Below are 18,219 nucleotides of genomic sequence, written 5' to 3'. Positions count from 1 at the left end.
TAATGTTAGGAAGTAGGTATACATAGTACACGCTCTACACACAAATACACAAGCCATTAGTTTCGTTGACAGCTCATTGACAAAATTATTTTCAGCGAGCGAGTATAATGTTGGAGGTAGTTATTATATCATTAAATGGTACATAAATATACTATAAATTATATACGTACAATATTATTAATTATAAAGCACGCGTGCAAATTATTTCGAAATATATAAAAAAAATATATTACCTATTAATTATTCATAAAATCGATGTGCATGAACCTATTTTGTTTAAAGTGATATAAAAATGTATTGACAGTAGTACAACCGTTGGTTTATCGTGCAGAAGTCGTGTTCAATAAATGCCTTTACTACATTCTTAATTACTCCAAAACTCCAAAAGTCTGTATTTGAGTTAGTTTAGTTAATGGTTGGTGCTTAGAGAAAGTATTATAACTTATTGGTTGTCAATCAATATGTTTGACTCCAAAAGTTTTAAGCGAATATGGAGGAGAAAAAATAAAAATAGCTTCTTAACTTTGTTAAAATAAAGTTTATTAATTTTGTATAATTACTACCTGAATAATTTTCAATTTTCAATTTTTTTAAACAATAATAAAATTATATTATTTAAAAATTCATTCTAATGTGTTTTATTTCTTCTTGTTTCCAACTAGCTATTGTATCAAGCGCAAATATTTATATAATATTTGCTATCGAATTTAAATCAAGGAATTTGTATTTAATCATTTTATACTAGCGTGATAAATTAATAAATGACAAAACGAATGAATTAGTCATAACTCATAAGTATACAGTTATAGACGATAATATTATGTATCAAGTATCAACATATGATTTTAACCTTACCTGTCCATTGGATTATTTGAACAGTTAAGGTATTATAAGTTTAAATGTAATAATTATACATCAATAGTTTTAAGTTTAAAAAAATTTAAATTTTATCTAAAGGTAATGGCAATGTCCACCTCTGTAATAATTATAAAAATCGTAGATATAGTAACAGTTCATGTACATAGTTTTGAAATATTGTAAAAATATCGATTCGTGTGCATCTGACGTAAACCTTGGGATGTCAATTTCCCATAAGTTGACAGTATTCTTTCCAACAGTTATTACACGCACGATTTACGCAAACCGTTCAAAACTAAAAATAGTAAAAATACGAATACCTATTATGCAACAAATACCTATGTTTTGTGCAAAATCAGTCGGTTTCTTATTGTTGTCGTTGGTAAATATATTATAATGAAACATTTATGTAAATCCCTACTGCACGTTTGCATGTATATAATGTAGATATAGGTATTCGCTATAAACCATATACAATAGATTTTCAACAGTCAATTAAGTATGGAGATAATATTATTACAGACGAATGTCGAGCTGAGTCGAAAAAATGTTGATAATTAACTACATACAATAATTAAATAATGTTTTATAATTTTTTTATTCGTAGTTAAGCATCAACAAGACAACAACTATGGTTAATGGCTTACAACGATGTAAATATTAGTTAAATAACAATAAATACATGGTTTTATAATTTAATATGGAGAAAAGTGTAGCATATTATAATAATATGTAGGTAAGGCGCAGACCGCAGGCATCTATAATAGAAGTTTGTTTTTTTTTATCGCACACACCTACAATTAACCTATTAGAATGGCAAAAATATTGTTGTAATTAATAGCTGTATGATGAAAAAAACTTAATCATTATGTTGGTACATGCGGGTGGATCTCTTTGTAGTTACTAGTTAGTTAATTTAATTTTGCCCAATATGCCGGGGGCTATTGAAATTTGCATACGTTTAGCGTAGGTACGTTTTTCGACGAGCGATATAAAAAAATATCACGACGAAAGCGAATCATTATTATTTATTCGTTTCCACGCTGTTCATTTCGATTAGATCATTTTGAAGACTTTTACATTTTATGTATCATTATTTTATTTACTTTGAGCCATAATGGTAGCCTACACGATTACACGTGATTTATGAACATAATACCTAAATAGGTATTATATTTATAATGCCTCATCAGTTATTACTATTAAAGATTCACTTAGTCGATAGGATTTATTAACATAACAATAAACATGTCATAATTATACATTTGAAAGGGATAGTACAAGGGATTTCGGCCTTTTTCCGACTTCACGCATCTTAATTTATAGACACACGAGTAATACAGATGAGACAATAACTGAACTTTTTCATGATCATTCATGATTACATTTTAATTAAGCATCCAAATGGCACATGACTCTGATAATGAGTCACATAAAATTCAATATGAAAATAGGTAATTACATTTTAATATAATATATAGGTATACATATAACAAAAACTCTTTATTATTTTAATAATAATTGTAATTCAGGTATAGAACTAAAAACACACACAATTATTAGAAATAAAATAAATTATCAAATGTTTATCATTGAATTTTATATTATTATTTATATTACTTCGACCTTAGGCATACACCTTATACAAAAAGGGACATTCGAACAATTTATCGAATAATGTATGTTTGTAATTTCTATAAATTAAGTTGTAAATTATAAATTGTTAAAAAAATAAATAAAAATTTAGAATTTTGCTCTGTGAAAATACGGGTTCTTATAATAAATTATGTAATTTCATAATATGTAATAATAAAATTTAGCCTATTCAAAATAAAGGTTGTCATTATATGTTGTACTTGTACAAAATACATGAGCATAACAAATTTTAAGTTATACAAATGTATTATCCTTTAGTCTAGTTTAAAGTCCCGCAAACAGAATTGAAAAATATTTACAGGATAATAACTAATGAGTGATAAAGTCTGTTTCCGCAAACACACGGTTTGGATATTACTCACGGGATTTATTATTATTTTATCAATCGAATGTTACATAATCATTGGAAACGTTGTTTTTTTTAATATTATTTTTTTGAGCGCATAGCTGCGGTGGTCTTGACACACGGGTCGTGAGTCTATTTATCGACGAAAAACAACGTAGTAGGTACCTGTACAAACATATTATTTATAATATTCATATAACAATATATTATACGATCTCTCGATTCATAATACCTACAGCAGTATCGTTATAAGTTATAACTAATGATGATAACGCGGGTGAGCAACATATTATAATAATAATAAATAAATATATACGACATTATATTGTTTGCACACAAACACAAAAACACACACACACAAATACAGAATGCAACTGCCGGACGATTTATGATCTAGAGTTATATTATTGTAAATTTGTAATGACGTATTATATATAGGCGTATATAGGCGTATATAGGCGTATATAGCATAATATAACATAAATATCAGACCGAATCAATAATAGCCTCGCGGGGCGCTCGTGATAGCTGGAGTACATAATATTATTATTACATACGTTTCACGCTTCATATAGTATATATGATACGATGATGTATAATGCAATGTAATAACTTTCGGGGTCGGCCTCGAGAAAAAAGTTCCCTTTTGTCGTATAAGTAAGGGGGACTCGCCGATCACCGTTTCAATGTCAGCCGTTTTCGGCTACATGATTCGATTTAAAACGATTTTGTAGACGTTGATTGTGTTTAATGTATTCATATTCTATTCATATTATTACGATGATAACTAATATATAATATAATTCTTATATTAGGTATCAGATAGACCAGGCTGTCCATGCACATCACGATTTTCGTTTTGTAATGTTTCGTAAAATAATAAATAATAACTATCTTACATATTATATTATTATATAGCATATTACATATAACACATATACATTTGACAATGGGAGGTCAGAAGGGGGAGGATTGAAGTTAAATTAAAAACTATTAAAAGCTTAAATATGATTATACATTTTATCTGCGCTGAGTCTTAAGTTGGTCGACAAGCCAATCAAATAGTATCAACTATCTGCAAATACAATAGTACGAACTTTAACCTTAAGAATACTTGGCGTCATTACTTATTGTTATGATATAATGGTATTGATAAACCTACTTCTACGCTTATAATAATATTATCATTGAGTCTCGTGACATTTCGATTTATTGCTTATATTTTATTGATCAACTGCAGCACAAGCCTTTGACGTTATAAATGCGGTAGCGTGTCGATAGGTCAAATTAGTTAAGGGTTTTTTTTATAATTTTTCATACGTTTCAATGCGTCGTGACACTCAAGCATGCCAAAAAATAAACAATGAAATGTTTTTTTTTTCAGTTGTTCCGTTTGCAGCAATCTGTCTCGTGGTACTGCAGTTGATATTGTATTTATAGGGTTAGTATTATATCGATTTAAAAACATTAACGCGCATGTTCGATCGATTCCCGTGGTGCCAAAAGTAGGTACGGCAGTGTCAGCATATCGGGCACATAATATTCGAGTGTGCCGAACAACGTGCAGACAAGGCCGTCCTTGTCATTAAATCAGACTTAAAGGACATTTACGACGAAAACAATAATATAATATAGTGGAGAAATATTCCAAAGCCAATCTGCCCGAGATTCGTTTCATTTCGAGCCGCCGAAAGAATTCAATCGCACGCCAATGCGGCTGGTCATAATAATAGAGAACAAAATACTCGTGTTGTACCTATTGAGTTCTCTGTATACACACGTATAGCCTTGTCTCGGAAACGATTCAAGTAAGATTTGTCCAGCGGCAATCGGTGCACAATGGAATCTGCAGACGTTCTTTGTACATTTTATCGCAAACGTTCAATAAAATCCAATCGGCCGGTTTGCTTCAGAAGCCACTATATATGTTGCATACAGCATACTGCAGCAGCCCACAGCCAACACTTTAATTACCGTTTAATGTTGTGAAACGATTATTATTATTTCAATCGCGTTTCATCGCCAGATCATAAAATTGTAGGTATATTAACAAATTTTTAACGCACTCGGCATCTTTTTGGATTTTTATAATTCCAGCTTCGGTTTAAGCTTTCAAGCACACGCTATACCAAATTAATGTCATTTTGAAGACATACAAATTATTGTTATTGATGAATTCTCGACGAACAAAAGTCCAATGAAATATACCGGTAAAAAATCACAGTGAAAAAAGTCCATCGATAAAATTTCACGAGGTTTTAGACGTTTTAGTTGATGAAATATATTCATATTCATTTGTGTTATTTTTAAGTTTATTTGTTTATATGAATATAATATATGAATAATAAACAAAGTAAAAAACAAGTAAAATAATAATTTTTGCAACGTGAACTTAAGTATTTAAAATTTAAATTTAGTAGATACCTAATTATACAAATAAATATAAGATGTTTTCCCTTACATTTATTCCATTGAATTTTTTTTGAAGGATTTTTTATTACTAATCTTTTTTTTCGTCCAATTTTTTCGTAGAATACCGTTTTTGGCATGGAATTACAATATTTAAATCATTTACAGAGTTACTATTTAAGTTATTTAGTTTTAAAATTGGGAGACACAAAAAATAATCCGAAAAAATTAATTTGAATCAATTTTAAAAATTTCTAAAGCTAATATATACTTAATATATTGAGTTCGAGTGAACTGTTCATAAAATACATTATCAGATATCTACATTTAGATAAACGAATGCTAGTGCATTTTTATAATTTGCATAATTTTTGTTTTTTATTAAATTACATTTTTATTCTGATAATTGTGTGAATAAAATTTCATTTGCATAATCCATTCCAATTTATATCGGGTGTTAATGGAAACATCATTAATAAGCCAAGTTGACTATTATAATATTTAAGTACGAATTTCTTTACTATTCAATATAATAATATATATTGGACAGTGTTATGTTATCCTTAGAGATTCAATCTCATGTATATATGATAGTAGTTGGACGTAATTTATGATCTTATTAATTTGCTGTAGCCACCAACTCAATTTTCCATCGAGTCTAGTCCACCCTGTGTGGTGCATGTGAATAATATCTTGTTATTTAATTAACATTTTTTACCTTACAGAATATTATTTTTTATTGCCAATTAATTTTCGTTGAACATTTCCATTCAAAAGGTAATAGTTTTTTTTTTTATATTTTCTTAAACACTTATTTCGCTCGTTAGTAGTGTTAGTATTGTTAAAGCCAAAAGGCATAGGTGTATAGGTATCTACAGAATTCGTTATTATCGTTGAACAAATATTTAATTATAATAACATTTTATGCATTATACATAGATCAGCCGAATTTATAATTTTTAGCATTTGGAATGACTTAATGAACATTTTGGTTTAGAATGCTTAGATAACGTTTAATATGAACGGTTATAATCGCTCTGGGTAGTTTGGATTATAAACGCATAAAAATTTGTATTACGTAATGTACCATTAAATTATTAATTGTAATATAATTACGAAACCTATTATTATAAAATCATACTTTCATACTCTCTGTACCTACTTTATAGTTAAATATTAGCTACTATAGTTTTTGAACGTGCAGTACCTATACTCACTGCATTTTAAATTATATAGTATATAATGTATACTATTGAAGGTATCTGCAAATAATATGTATTAGGTATTATTTGAATAATTATAGGTAAAAAATAAAGCACGAGCAGTTTGATTACCTTAAAAAATATTATAATGTAATATTATATACTAAATCTATGACTTTTACGATTTTTTAGGAAAATAAAATCACACTTTTTATATCTTAGCCAAAATGTAATAGTTTAAAGTGTAAAGAATAATTCTTATTAGACAGCTGTTAGGCCATTCGAATTTGTCACACGAAAATCTCCAGTGTATACCCGGTGAGAAAGACGAAATCTCAGTTATGCACAATACATACAATACAAAAAAATCACCGTAAAATAATACATTATCTCGTTTCCATCCAAATTTTACAGAGACCAGAAACTAATTCCACATTCTAGACAACCCGTATGAAACAATATTGATTCAGTTGTCAAAAGAATAATCATCTATATTACAAAAAATTTAAAATTTAAAATAGATACTTAATATGAAAATAAAAAATAAAATTATAATCTCTAATATTAACTAATAACAACATGCATATTGGATGCTCAAATATCAAAATAAATATGAAGATAATATAGCCGTCCTGCAGCAGTTTTCGAGTGCACCGTCCTACTTCATACATCATAATAATATTGAAAATAGTATAAAATATGAAAAATGATTTCGCAGGATCAGATTTTGTCGTCGCATGTAAAGAGAATAGTAAAATCGAAATCAAACATAGCTATTGTACTTATTTTAGAGCATCTGATTTGTCTTGTCAAGAGTCTAGGGTTTCGGCGTGATTAATTTTTTTTCGGCCCTATTATCATAAATGACATGCAAACGTGCAAGATGGCAATTTATTATACATATTGTATTATAAGCCCTCTCTCCCAATCAAGGATAATAATTTTACACTCGGAAAGAGGTAACGCATTTTTAAACCATTAACTGAGTTCCTTTTTTCAGTTTTTCCAATTCTAGCGGTGGTCGCGCTTACGACTCGAGATTTCGACCATGTCGAGGCCCGACAGACCATTATTATTATTATTATTATTACGTTGTGTTACTCGCGACCGGGTCGAAATTAAAGAAAATATAATAATATATTAATATAATTAAAACTACAGTACTCGTAGGGTATTAGTGCCGATCAGGTCTTAGCAGATCTTTATGATCTGTCTTGTGTGCGATAGGGTATTTATTTTGTTATTTAATTTCGAGCAACGGAAGAACAATAAAAATGCGATATTGAAACTGAATGCGAAGTACCACGTCGCAGTATAGCACAATATGTAAGGTTATCGAGTCTAGGACTTGCGGCTACTTGATGATAATTTATATACAGGAAAAGTTTGGCTTGTGGAGTTCCAATACACGGACCCTCGTATATTAGGCACAATATTCCTCTACCCCCATCTTGTGCACACCAAAGTTTATACCTAAACATACATACATTTATAACAGAATCATATAGAGCGTAATTTGACTTAAAAATATGTTTAAAACAATTATCTCGATCAATTAGCTAAACTATAGCCTTTTTTAAAAATTTTTTATTAGAAAATAAACAATCTATGCTAGTGAAGCAATACAAGTAAATATGATGACAAAATAAACAGGTGAGACCATCTGCTATTGATAGAATCCAACACACTATTATATAGCCTATTATACATTTTATAATAATTATAATCTCAACAAAAAAATAGCAATAATATTTCAAAATTATGTTTAAAAAATATTGAAATATTGAAAAGAAAAAAGTCAGAAATCAATGATTACAGAAAAATGTCAAAAGTGAGCAAAATTTTAAAAACGATAAAAACCTTTGAACAGTTTGAACGTGCAAAGTTTTGTTTGAAATGTGATCGTATACATATGTTTTTTATTTTTATTTTTATTTTTACAAGAAATATATTTTAATCTATACATTTAAGCACCATAAGTATAAACGAGATGAGAATAAAAAAAAAACAATACGAGGTTGCGTGAATAAGGAGTTAGTAGTAATAGTTGTGTTATTAAGGAAAGTGATGGGATATGACGATATGTAATCCTTTTATTAGAGAATTTTCATGGTTTTCTAATTTAATATAAAATGTTTATAGAAAACGGCAGTTTCTTCTTCTATTGTTTTTACACTTATATTTTTAAATTTCTATAAAAGTTATAAATCCGGAGAGTGTTAAGTGCTATATTATACATGTACATTATATAACGTGATGTTCAAAGCTTAAAGGTTAACGGAGACGAACATTTTATTATCCGCAGAACTCGGCGAAACATATTTTAAAATACAATAATATTAACAAATATAGCCAATAGCCATAATACGCGTTGACGTTTAATTGAGCCCGCGAAAAACCAGAACATAATATATGTTTCACATATAGCGTATACCTTTGCAAGCAGTGCGTCTGCTGGTCCACTGTCACGTGTATATTATATAATTATTATGTAGTATGCACACGTACAATGTTTGGTATGTACAAAAAGTAATATAATATACTACCAGTGTAATGCTGTTGACTGATATTCGACGGTAAGCGTACGGTCACGAATTTTATTCTAAAGCGCTTGGGTCGTTGCGTTATTTTTACTCGGAGTGTATTATATTATATGATATAGCGCAGCTCCAGGTCTCGAGAGGAAAATAATAATAATGATAATAAATAGTGGTCGTCCGTGAGAGCCGATATTTTTTATTAGAATGTTATACACGACACTATACACTCAGTTTAGGAGCGCTATTATACTAGCGTATATCGCGTATATCGCGTATATTATAATTTATATCACGTGTGAACGATTACCAACTTTTTTGTGTGTAACGCACGCGGCACACTATATTATATACCTATGCACACTCTTGTCGGTCTCGCGTTAATGCGTTACTGTGCTTTTACAAGATAATCAAGATATCACTATGATAGATTATCAACTACGTCAAGGCGTCTGCCGTGGTGTATATTTTATAATTCCCCGCGTATATTCTTAACTATTGGTGACAGCAATCGAGTGCAGCTTGTGTGAAATCAGGCACACTTTAACCCACGAGTCTACGACAACTCTGCAAAATAAGAGTTATGCGATTATGCCTATACTGCCTATAGTGGCTACAGCCTGTCGATGGCCATCAATTTATAAATCTATACTAAACGCTATATAGGTTCCCACTAGAAGTCGAGGGCCCACCGAAGTTTTTGTTACACTAGCTATTATATACAGGTAGATTAATTATAATAATATATTGTGTCGGTATATTGAATATTTATCGATTTTTGCGGTTTAAAAAAAAACATTACCACTAAATCTTAAAAATATATTTTGTTTTGTATATTGTCGTATCTATATTTCTCTCACAATCAAACATAAAATATCAAGACTGCATAATAAACGTTGTAATGTGATCGTCGTTCCTAACTGCAGGATAATAACTCTCATGAAAAATGAATAAAATTATAGTAGTATAAATTGCTCATCGTTTGTTTGCTTTGTCATAAACTCATAACCCTTAATGATTGAATTGGTATGTATTATGTATACCTATATTTTATTGTGTAACATAAAAATTAATTAATTAATATTTGATTTGAAATTGATAACTGACAAACCAAAAGCGGTGGTCTTATTTTTTAAATATTATATACTGCTAAACTGCAAGTAATTTATAATAAAATAATAAGCATCTGTGATCAACTGCAGTTACATAAATAATTTACAAAATACTTTAAAGTTAAAGCTCTAAAACTAACTATTTGTGTGCATAATTTATTAAATTAAAATATATTAATCGGCCCACTTAGAATTTATAAGTATTTAATTTACTATAATATGAATATTATATATGATTTTTGAGTTGAGGCAGTCTTTTTCTAAGGGAGGGTATCGAGCGAAATGATAAGTGTAATATATTAACAACTTTTTTTTTGTATTATACGGGAGCAGTGGGTTTTCGTAAAAGAACCGTAAAACCGCTGTCTTCCAATTTCCATTATTTTGAGTGAATGATTGAAATTCGTCTTAACGCGTGTCCCGCGCCTTTCCGCGATTTACGTCACGACTATGTTTATTGAATTAAACGAGAGAACAAAAAAAATAATGTTACACAACGTAGTTTAAAAATAATAATATTTATTTCGTGCGGCCAAATCAATCATTATTATCGACAAGAATCTCATCAATTTGCATTAATTTTCAATAAAACTTGTATTTACAGGGTCGTCGGACTGACGCGGTTGACATACTGTGTTGCCCCAGAACAGTTATAATTATTATTTCTTTATCCCCTTGATTTTTATGACCTGAGAGACTATTAATCCTTGATTTTGTGTACTCTCGATGACTCGAAACAGTCGAAACACGCTGCAACAATACACCGCATGCATATATGCACGTGCATCATATATTATGTGGATAATATATATATATATTTTTTTAATTTGAATTAAGCCTCGGCAACTATATGGCCATTGGCAACAATGGGTTTAACTCTAAATTATTAACATGTTTGTATATATACGATACTATTATTGTTATCGAAGATATTTGTGCGTGTTATACTGTTATGAGTGTTATGTATTCTAAAGCGAAACAGAATAGACTAACGATTTATTTTCTGGATTTATAAAGTTATATTAAATACAAATGTGTAAAAACAAGTTTTCCTACCTCATCTAAACAATACAATATTTATTGTATACGTTTCATGTTTTACATCTCATAATTTATTAGTTCAATTTAATTTAAAATTTAAATAATAAACAAAATAACATTCGCTATAACTCCTACTCCATAACACACACACACACACACACCACATATTCCGTACATCAATAACACAAACACACAGTATATTTATTATATATATAACTATAAATTAAATTGCTATTGTTATTGTTATTTATTTATAACTAACTTGTTGTAACATGTAATATGTTGATACATTTTAATTTTTAATAAATAAAAAAAAAAAATTTAAATAATCTCTTCCGTGTTGGGTTTTCAAATGTGCGACAAGGAAAATGTTACTTTAATTTTATTCTTTAAATACCTGTAAGTGGTAAGTGTAATTATATCATTTTTCGATTAAATTTAGACAGGTGTTGTAAGACGATTCGATTCAAGTACATAGGTAGTTCATTTTATGCAACAGATATTTACTTTATTACTTTTAAAGGCAAAACTTATATTTATGAATTTTCGATGTTTTTAAAATTTTTATAACATTTCTGTTTTAGTAATGCCATAAAAACTAGCAAACTTATACATTTTTAGTGCATATAGTTAATATATTTTTGGTACGAAGTTGAAGTATAAATTAAGAAATCGAAAGTATTAGATATATCAAGAAATATTGTTTTCATAATAATAATTTTGTTAATAGTTTTCAAGTATTTTTAATTCGTGCCAAATATTTATTAGTCGCTACAAATAACTACAAAATTGTCATTTTACTTATATCGAAACCGCTTTTATTTAGAGTAAACCTTCCAAAATGTTTGTTCGTCGCGAGTGCTTAAGTTAAGTATTTTGATTTAATATTATTGTTATTTTAGTGTTATAAGCTAAGAAGTGTTAAAAATGCCTAAAGTTAAATCATTTTATTTTACTGTTTACAGGGTACTTATCAAAATAATTTGGATTATTTTTAGGACCATGTGTTTTTATCGTTTTTAGGGCATTTAAATCTAAGCACTATTCTGTAAGGGCCTTCTACTAGTGTTAAGCTCAGTGAGGCATAGTTATTTTTTCTGATAAAAAAAAAAATACATAACAATACTTCTTATATAACTGCAGTTAATATATTATAATACAGTTAGGTTATCTACTACTTCGATAATATCCACGCGTTGCACAGTTAGAAACGTCATCGAGTTGTGCAGAACACCATACTGTCCGGTGTAGGTTAAATGGCGCAAATATTGTCGTAATTAGTTTACGACGCGCAATAACTTATAGACAATAGGATTAATTTAAGTATTTTCACGGCTATACAGCGGTCAGTGATTGGTAACGAAACGTGTGTTCATTAATATTTATATTGTTCGTGTAATAGTTAAAAGCTATAGGTACAACTGACGCGCTTCCGACGAATGCGGGTTTAATGGATTAGACAAAAAATAATAAATAACAAACAAACGAACCGTGAAATCCGTAAAATCAGTACAACATTATGTTATACACGTTTAAACCAGCCGAATATTATATTATCTATTTTGTCAACGCCGTAATGACGTTAAAGTACACCTCCGCGGTGCGGTCTACCAATAGTGATCATATAATAATAATATAAAGACGTCCACATCGTATATTGGCGATTTTAACCACGCGCATTACCTACGTACGCAATAATAACCGTGTTAAATCGCTACTGCAGCCTTCCGCCGAGTTAGTAAAATAATATATTTATTTACATAATAATAATATATTGTACGGCCGCATCATAAGTGCAATTAGTTTCAAATATGATTATTATATAGCTCTTCTAAACACCCTCTCCTCCTCCAAAAAAAGCTTTCTTCAAAGTAGAAATCGGTGTAAGTACCTATAGATATAGATTACCTCTTAAATGTATATAAAGTGTGTGTTTTTACCTGCAGTTTGAGTATATATTATGTACCTACTCAAATCATCTCCTATAATATCATGTAACCCCGATAGATATGCATAATGCCGAACGATATCGATTCCATCGTATTATCAGATTACCAGTTTCACTTAATATGTTAGGTTAAAATAGGGAACCTACGAGTATAAGCTACAGAAAACTAGAAGATATAAATATAAATGTTTCGAATATGTATTTATCAAAATATATCTATAATATATTATTTATCTTATCTAACTTTCAACTTGATATTGTTAGTTAATATTTAAACCTTTAAAACGTCGTTTCAAACATAAAATCCGTATTTGAATTATTTGGCAATTATTTGAATAAAAAGGTGACACTGCTATCCGACGTAGAAGTAAATAATCCAAGTTATACCATTAAAAAGAAGAAAAATGTTGGAAACATTTGGACTGTGTTTATATTATACACCGATCGAGTTTAAGCCAACACTCCTCTAAATTGTTATCCTTTGAAATTGTAATAGTAGACTGCAGTGTTGCGTCACAACAAAGTAACTATTATATATTATATGGTGTTATGATACAACAATATAATTGTTTAGATATTATATCGATCAATGACGGAACGCAATCTTACGGGTCATTGAAAATCGAATGGTCGAGGAAACCTTAGGAATTCGTTGGATATAAAAAAAAATCTCTCCGTCTGTCGTATAGCCACAGACGATTGATGCGTTGTAACGGCTATTATACAATAGTAGGTTCACCACTGTGACAACACTGACAACCTCCCCGCTTGTCGACAAAATGATAAACGCTGGACTTGCCGGTAAAATAACATAACAATTAAATAATACAATATAATATTATTATATGATCATTATATTACTACGTCTGCCGATAGGAATAGCCGACCGGTTCGCGCCGCTTTGCGAGATGTGTGTCAAGGTTTCGGCATTTCAGACAAAATAATTTTAATTATATACATGTTACATGTATATACATATAAGTCATATTAAATGCTATTAATATATAGTATATCATATGTACATCCCTTTCGTGTCGAGTCAATTTATTATAATATTTTATCACAGATGATAACGATACTTTACCATAATCTGTTATACATACTTCTTAATATTATGATATAGTAAACGATTTAAAACATTTTGATACATAAATTGTTCTGTATTATTATTATTATTTTATTATCAAATACCAAGAAGTGTACATTTTCTTTATGAAAATCATATTTATGAATACTTGAAAATTTTCAGGAATTAAAAAAGTTAAGGGCTTGATTTAAAGCACAACTTTTCAGATTTATTTACATAAATCAATGAAATAAATTCGTGACATTATATTATATCACGTAATATGTGTGGTATAATATACGTGTGAAGTAGACTTACTTATTATAGCATTGTTTAGAGGGAGAGTGATTTTTGATTTTTACAGACTTGTATAGAATTTTGAAATAATCTGTTATACCTAATATGTAATATATGTACAGTATTATCCTATTATTCCTATTTGATAGTATAATATTTGAGATCATGGAAAAAATTTATTATTTTGTAGTAGTTGAGACTTGAGATACTTTCCCCTCACCATATGGATAGGTTATACAACCTTTATTATTTATTTATTTTATATGTTAGGGTATACTATTTAACTATACAGAGACAGACTATAATATTATGTGGAATTATGGACCACTGTACTCAAATAGGTACAATGGTACATGTATACCGTACCTATATATAGCAATCGTGTTGTCCAGGATAAAAAAGAATTCGAAACGCTTTTTATGCTGTGAAGAAAACCAGAAATAAACAACTGAAGAGTTAAAGTTTAAATTGGTTCAGGCAACTGAAAAATATTCATAAAGTTGGAATAACTAAACGACCACGTCGACAACATGGATTTAAGGGTTGAATTCGAAAAAAGCTGATGTGAATAGGATGAAGTTAAAAAATAACACCAAAAATTACAAAATTATTATGATAAAAATATACATATCATAACATAATAGAAATAATATTGGTTCGGTATATTAAGACACTAACACAAATCAGCTAAAGCCTAAAATGGATCTAATTTAAGGCTGCGGAGTAGGGGGAATACTACTACAGCGGCTATAGCAATATAAATTATATATTGTAAAACACGTAGGTACAGTTATCTTAAGTTTTTACATTATTTAAGACACAATTCGTCAAGGTCCAAAATAATAAAATAGACGCAATATTGTAATTTGTAAGTATAAGTACCTATTTGGTTTGATACTTGCAGGGCTTAATCGGAAACTGAGAGTAAGTCCGGATACTTGCAGTTAGTAGCAACCCCTTAAACTTACATACTATAAGTGTTATAGGTACCTAATCCGGTATAGGTCTAACCCGCTAACCGCATAACCAAGCGGACAAAAACGATTAGTTTACTTACAATTCTATAAATAACCATACAAGAAATATCGTACCTGAAGCTCTGCAGTTTGTCCTCCATTTTCATTTTGCCCACCACGGTCATATTGGACTTGAATCCTGTCATCACCGAGTACAACTCCTCCTCGTGAATGCTCATGCTAGCCATTGCTCTGGCCATTCGCAACGTTTTTTCGTCCATGCTTTGGCAATGGTATTTGTATTGTACAAATCACTCACGCGTGCGCGAGGATCGTAGATAATAATAATTTAGAACTATAAATAGATCAGACGGACCAGACAGCGATCGACGAACACTGCGTGGGCAGACGCGACACGGCGCGATGATATTGTTCTTATAATTTTTTAGGTATATGTGGTTACGTGGTTACGCCAAGACGTTTAGAACGTGGTAAATGTAGGTTTAAAGCCGAAGTGACCAGAAACCGCGTAAATGTGCGATGGAAATCCGTCACTGTCAAATACCGGGTAGCAACTGAGTACTGACCGTCGGTGGCGGCGTAAACGGTGCTCCGTCGTAAGCCGGTACAGAATCTGCCGCAGTTCAAGGTGTTCGTTGTCGCCTATAATTTTATTGTTGTCGGACTGCCGTTGCGGTTCGAGCGTCGTGCAGATGGCGCCAGAGTTACCGCAAGACGATAATTAAATATTAATAATATAATAATACAAATTTAATATTATTATTATGGACAGTGGTGTACGCAGGTTTTTCAATTGGGGGGGGGGGGGAGGGGTGAGGGCTTGAAAATAAAAAATCACTCAGTTGTCTCAAGATGAGGTTTCAAAAATTAAGTTCCCTAAAGGCCCCATGGTTCATGAGGAATAAACAACTCCACGATGATACGGGCCTACCATACCTTTCTGCATGGATAACGCAAAAATTAAAAAATTTTCACAAAAAACATCACAAAGCTGACGGAGCACTCCACTATAAAATCGGCAGAAGATCCGTCAACCTAAGATTAAAACCACGGCTACCACAGGATATACTACTTTAACCCAAAGAAGACACCTCAGATTCAGACACGGATCTGGACATATAATTAACCAAAAATTAGTAAAAATTGTAAATACTATGTAAACACATAATCCAAATTGTAGACTTATGGCATTGTAAAAATACTCGGTGTATTGACACAATTAAATAAACAAATAAAAATAAAAAACAAATACCTAAATTAAGCAGACAATTTCAGTCTTTTAGTAGTAATATATCAATATATGTATATCTATAAACCATGGTTGTAATAATTAGGTAAACACACGATTTAAGATATTACATTAAATTGTGGGTAAATATCAAAACAAATAATAATATGTGTTCAAATAAATAATTATGAATAGGTACAGCTACCGAAAATAATATGTAAATAAATAACATGACATTGTACTCTAGTTTAGCTGCCATTTTTAAAAACGGCGACTACCGGATTCAAATCTCCCCATTACCGATAAGAGCAATTAGCAATCTAGCATATTCGTATCTGTATCTGTGGTGATAACTGATAATCATAGATAACATATTCAACAAAATATTTATATAATATGGTGATAATCACGAACTAATCTATAAGGTTCGCGGTGATGGCAGCGAGAGGCCGAAGTTCTGAGGGAAAACGTTCGAACCATGGCCAAGTATATTGTGCAAATAATAATCATCGGTACTCAAATAGTGGGCAAGGCGCTGACCAAAGGTCTGAAACCAGAATATGCCACAAGCCAGAAGGCAGCTCGCAGGGCCGGTGGAGGACTTGTCGGTGCAGCACCCTAGGGTAATGCCATCACATATTGATGCTCTCAAAACTTATTAGGTTTAGGTATACAATTGATACAGTTTATCTTCATCAAACAAGGAGTATTTAAAGCGAAATGTATTATGAGATTATTTTCCAGTCCATTTCCATTAAAATTTTATTATAAATTCAAATTTATTTGTTTATAGTAACATTATATATTTCACAACTAATAATTTCAAAAAAATAATTATATATATACAAAGCAAATGGCAGAAATAACATGCGTAAAAGATAGATATGAATAAATTAAATTATTTACAATTATGCCGTTCCCTGCATAATCTATTCTTTGCTGGCTTGGTTTACCAATGGCACATTTTTTATATTCATTTAAAGTCATAATTTATAAAAAAACGTTGTTTAAAAAATTCTAAATTCTATTTTATAATTGAAGATTTATAAAAATTTTCATACATAGGTATCTAAGGATTGAAAATTGAAAATTTTAAGATTTTTATAAATTGTTGATATTGTAACTAAAAAATTTTAAAAATGAATGACCAAAGTATTTTTATAGATATTTTAAGTTCAAAATTGAATGGAATTAGATTATTTAAACTATGAATAATTTTTTAATTTTTTTGATATAATTTAAAAATATGATTCGTGGGAGGTATCTATTTAAAAGTTTTCAGTGTATTATTATTACACAAAATAACTAAATTCGATATACATTGTTGAATTATCTTATTTATTAAAATGCATACCTATGTAAAAGACTTGGGCTATACATTTTTATTTTTTATTTTTTTTGTTACAGTATCAACTAATTATGAGAATTCTTGTTTTGAAATTTCATTCCTAATAACGTTTTGTACATTCTTCACAAATTTTGAAATTTAAGTAAAATTGCGTTATTTTTTGGTGGGGGGTAGAGGGGGAGTTAAATTTGCGG

General features: G+C 29.9%; 1 protein-coding gene across 1 annotated transcript in view; it reads right to left on the bottom strand.

Moving 5' to 3' along the window:
• Window positions 1-15,981, bottom strand: part of LOC107165461 (NAD kinase-like) — a 65,023-nt gene extending 49,042 nt beyond the window's left edge. Inside the window, exon 1 of the mRNA XM_089222598.1 lies at window positions 15,564-15,981. Coding sequence (XP_089078724.1) covers window positions 15,564-15,709 — 146 coding nt within the window. The 5' untranslated portion in view covers window positions 15,710-15,981. The remainder of the gene's footprint in view (window positions 1-15,563) is intronic.
• Between the last annotated feature and the right edge of the window lie 2,238 nt (window positions 15,982-18,219).

The sequence above is a fragment of the Diuraphis noxia genome, unplaced genomic scaffold, assembly GCF_037042655.1.
Source record: "Diuraphis noxia isolate RWA-SAM2 unplaced genomic scaffold, SU_Dnox_SAM2 contig0003, whole genome shotgun sequence".
Classification (NCBI taxonomy): Eukaryota; Metazoa; Arthropoda; class Insecta; order Hemiptera; family Aphididae; genus Diuraphis; species Diuraphis noxia.
Note: the sequence above shows the minus strand (reverse complement) of the source record. Positions and strands in the feature narration are given on the sequence as shown.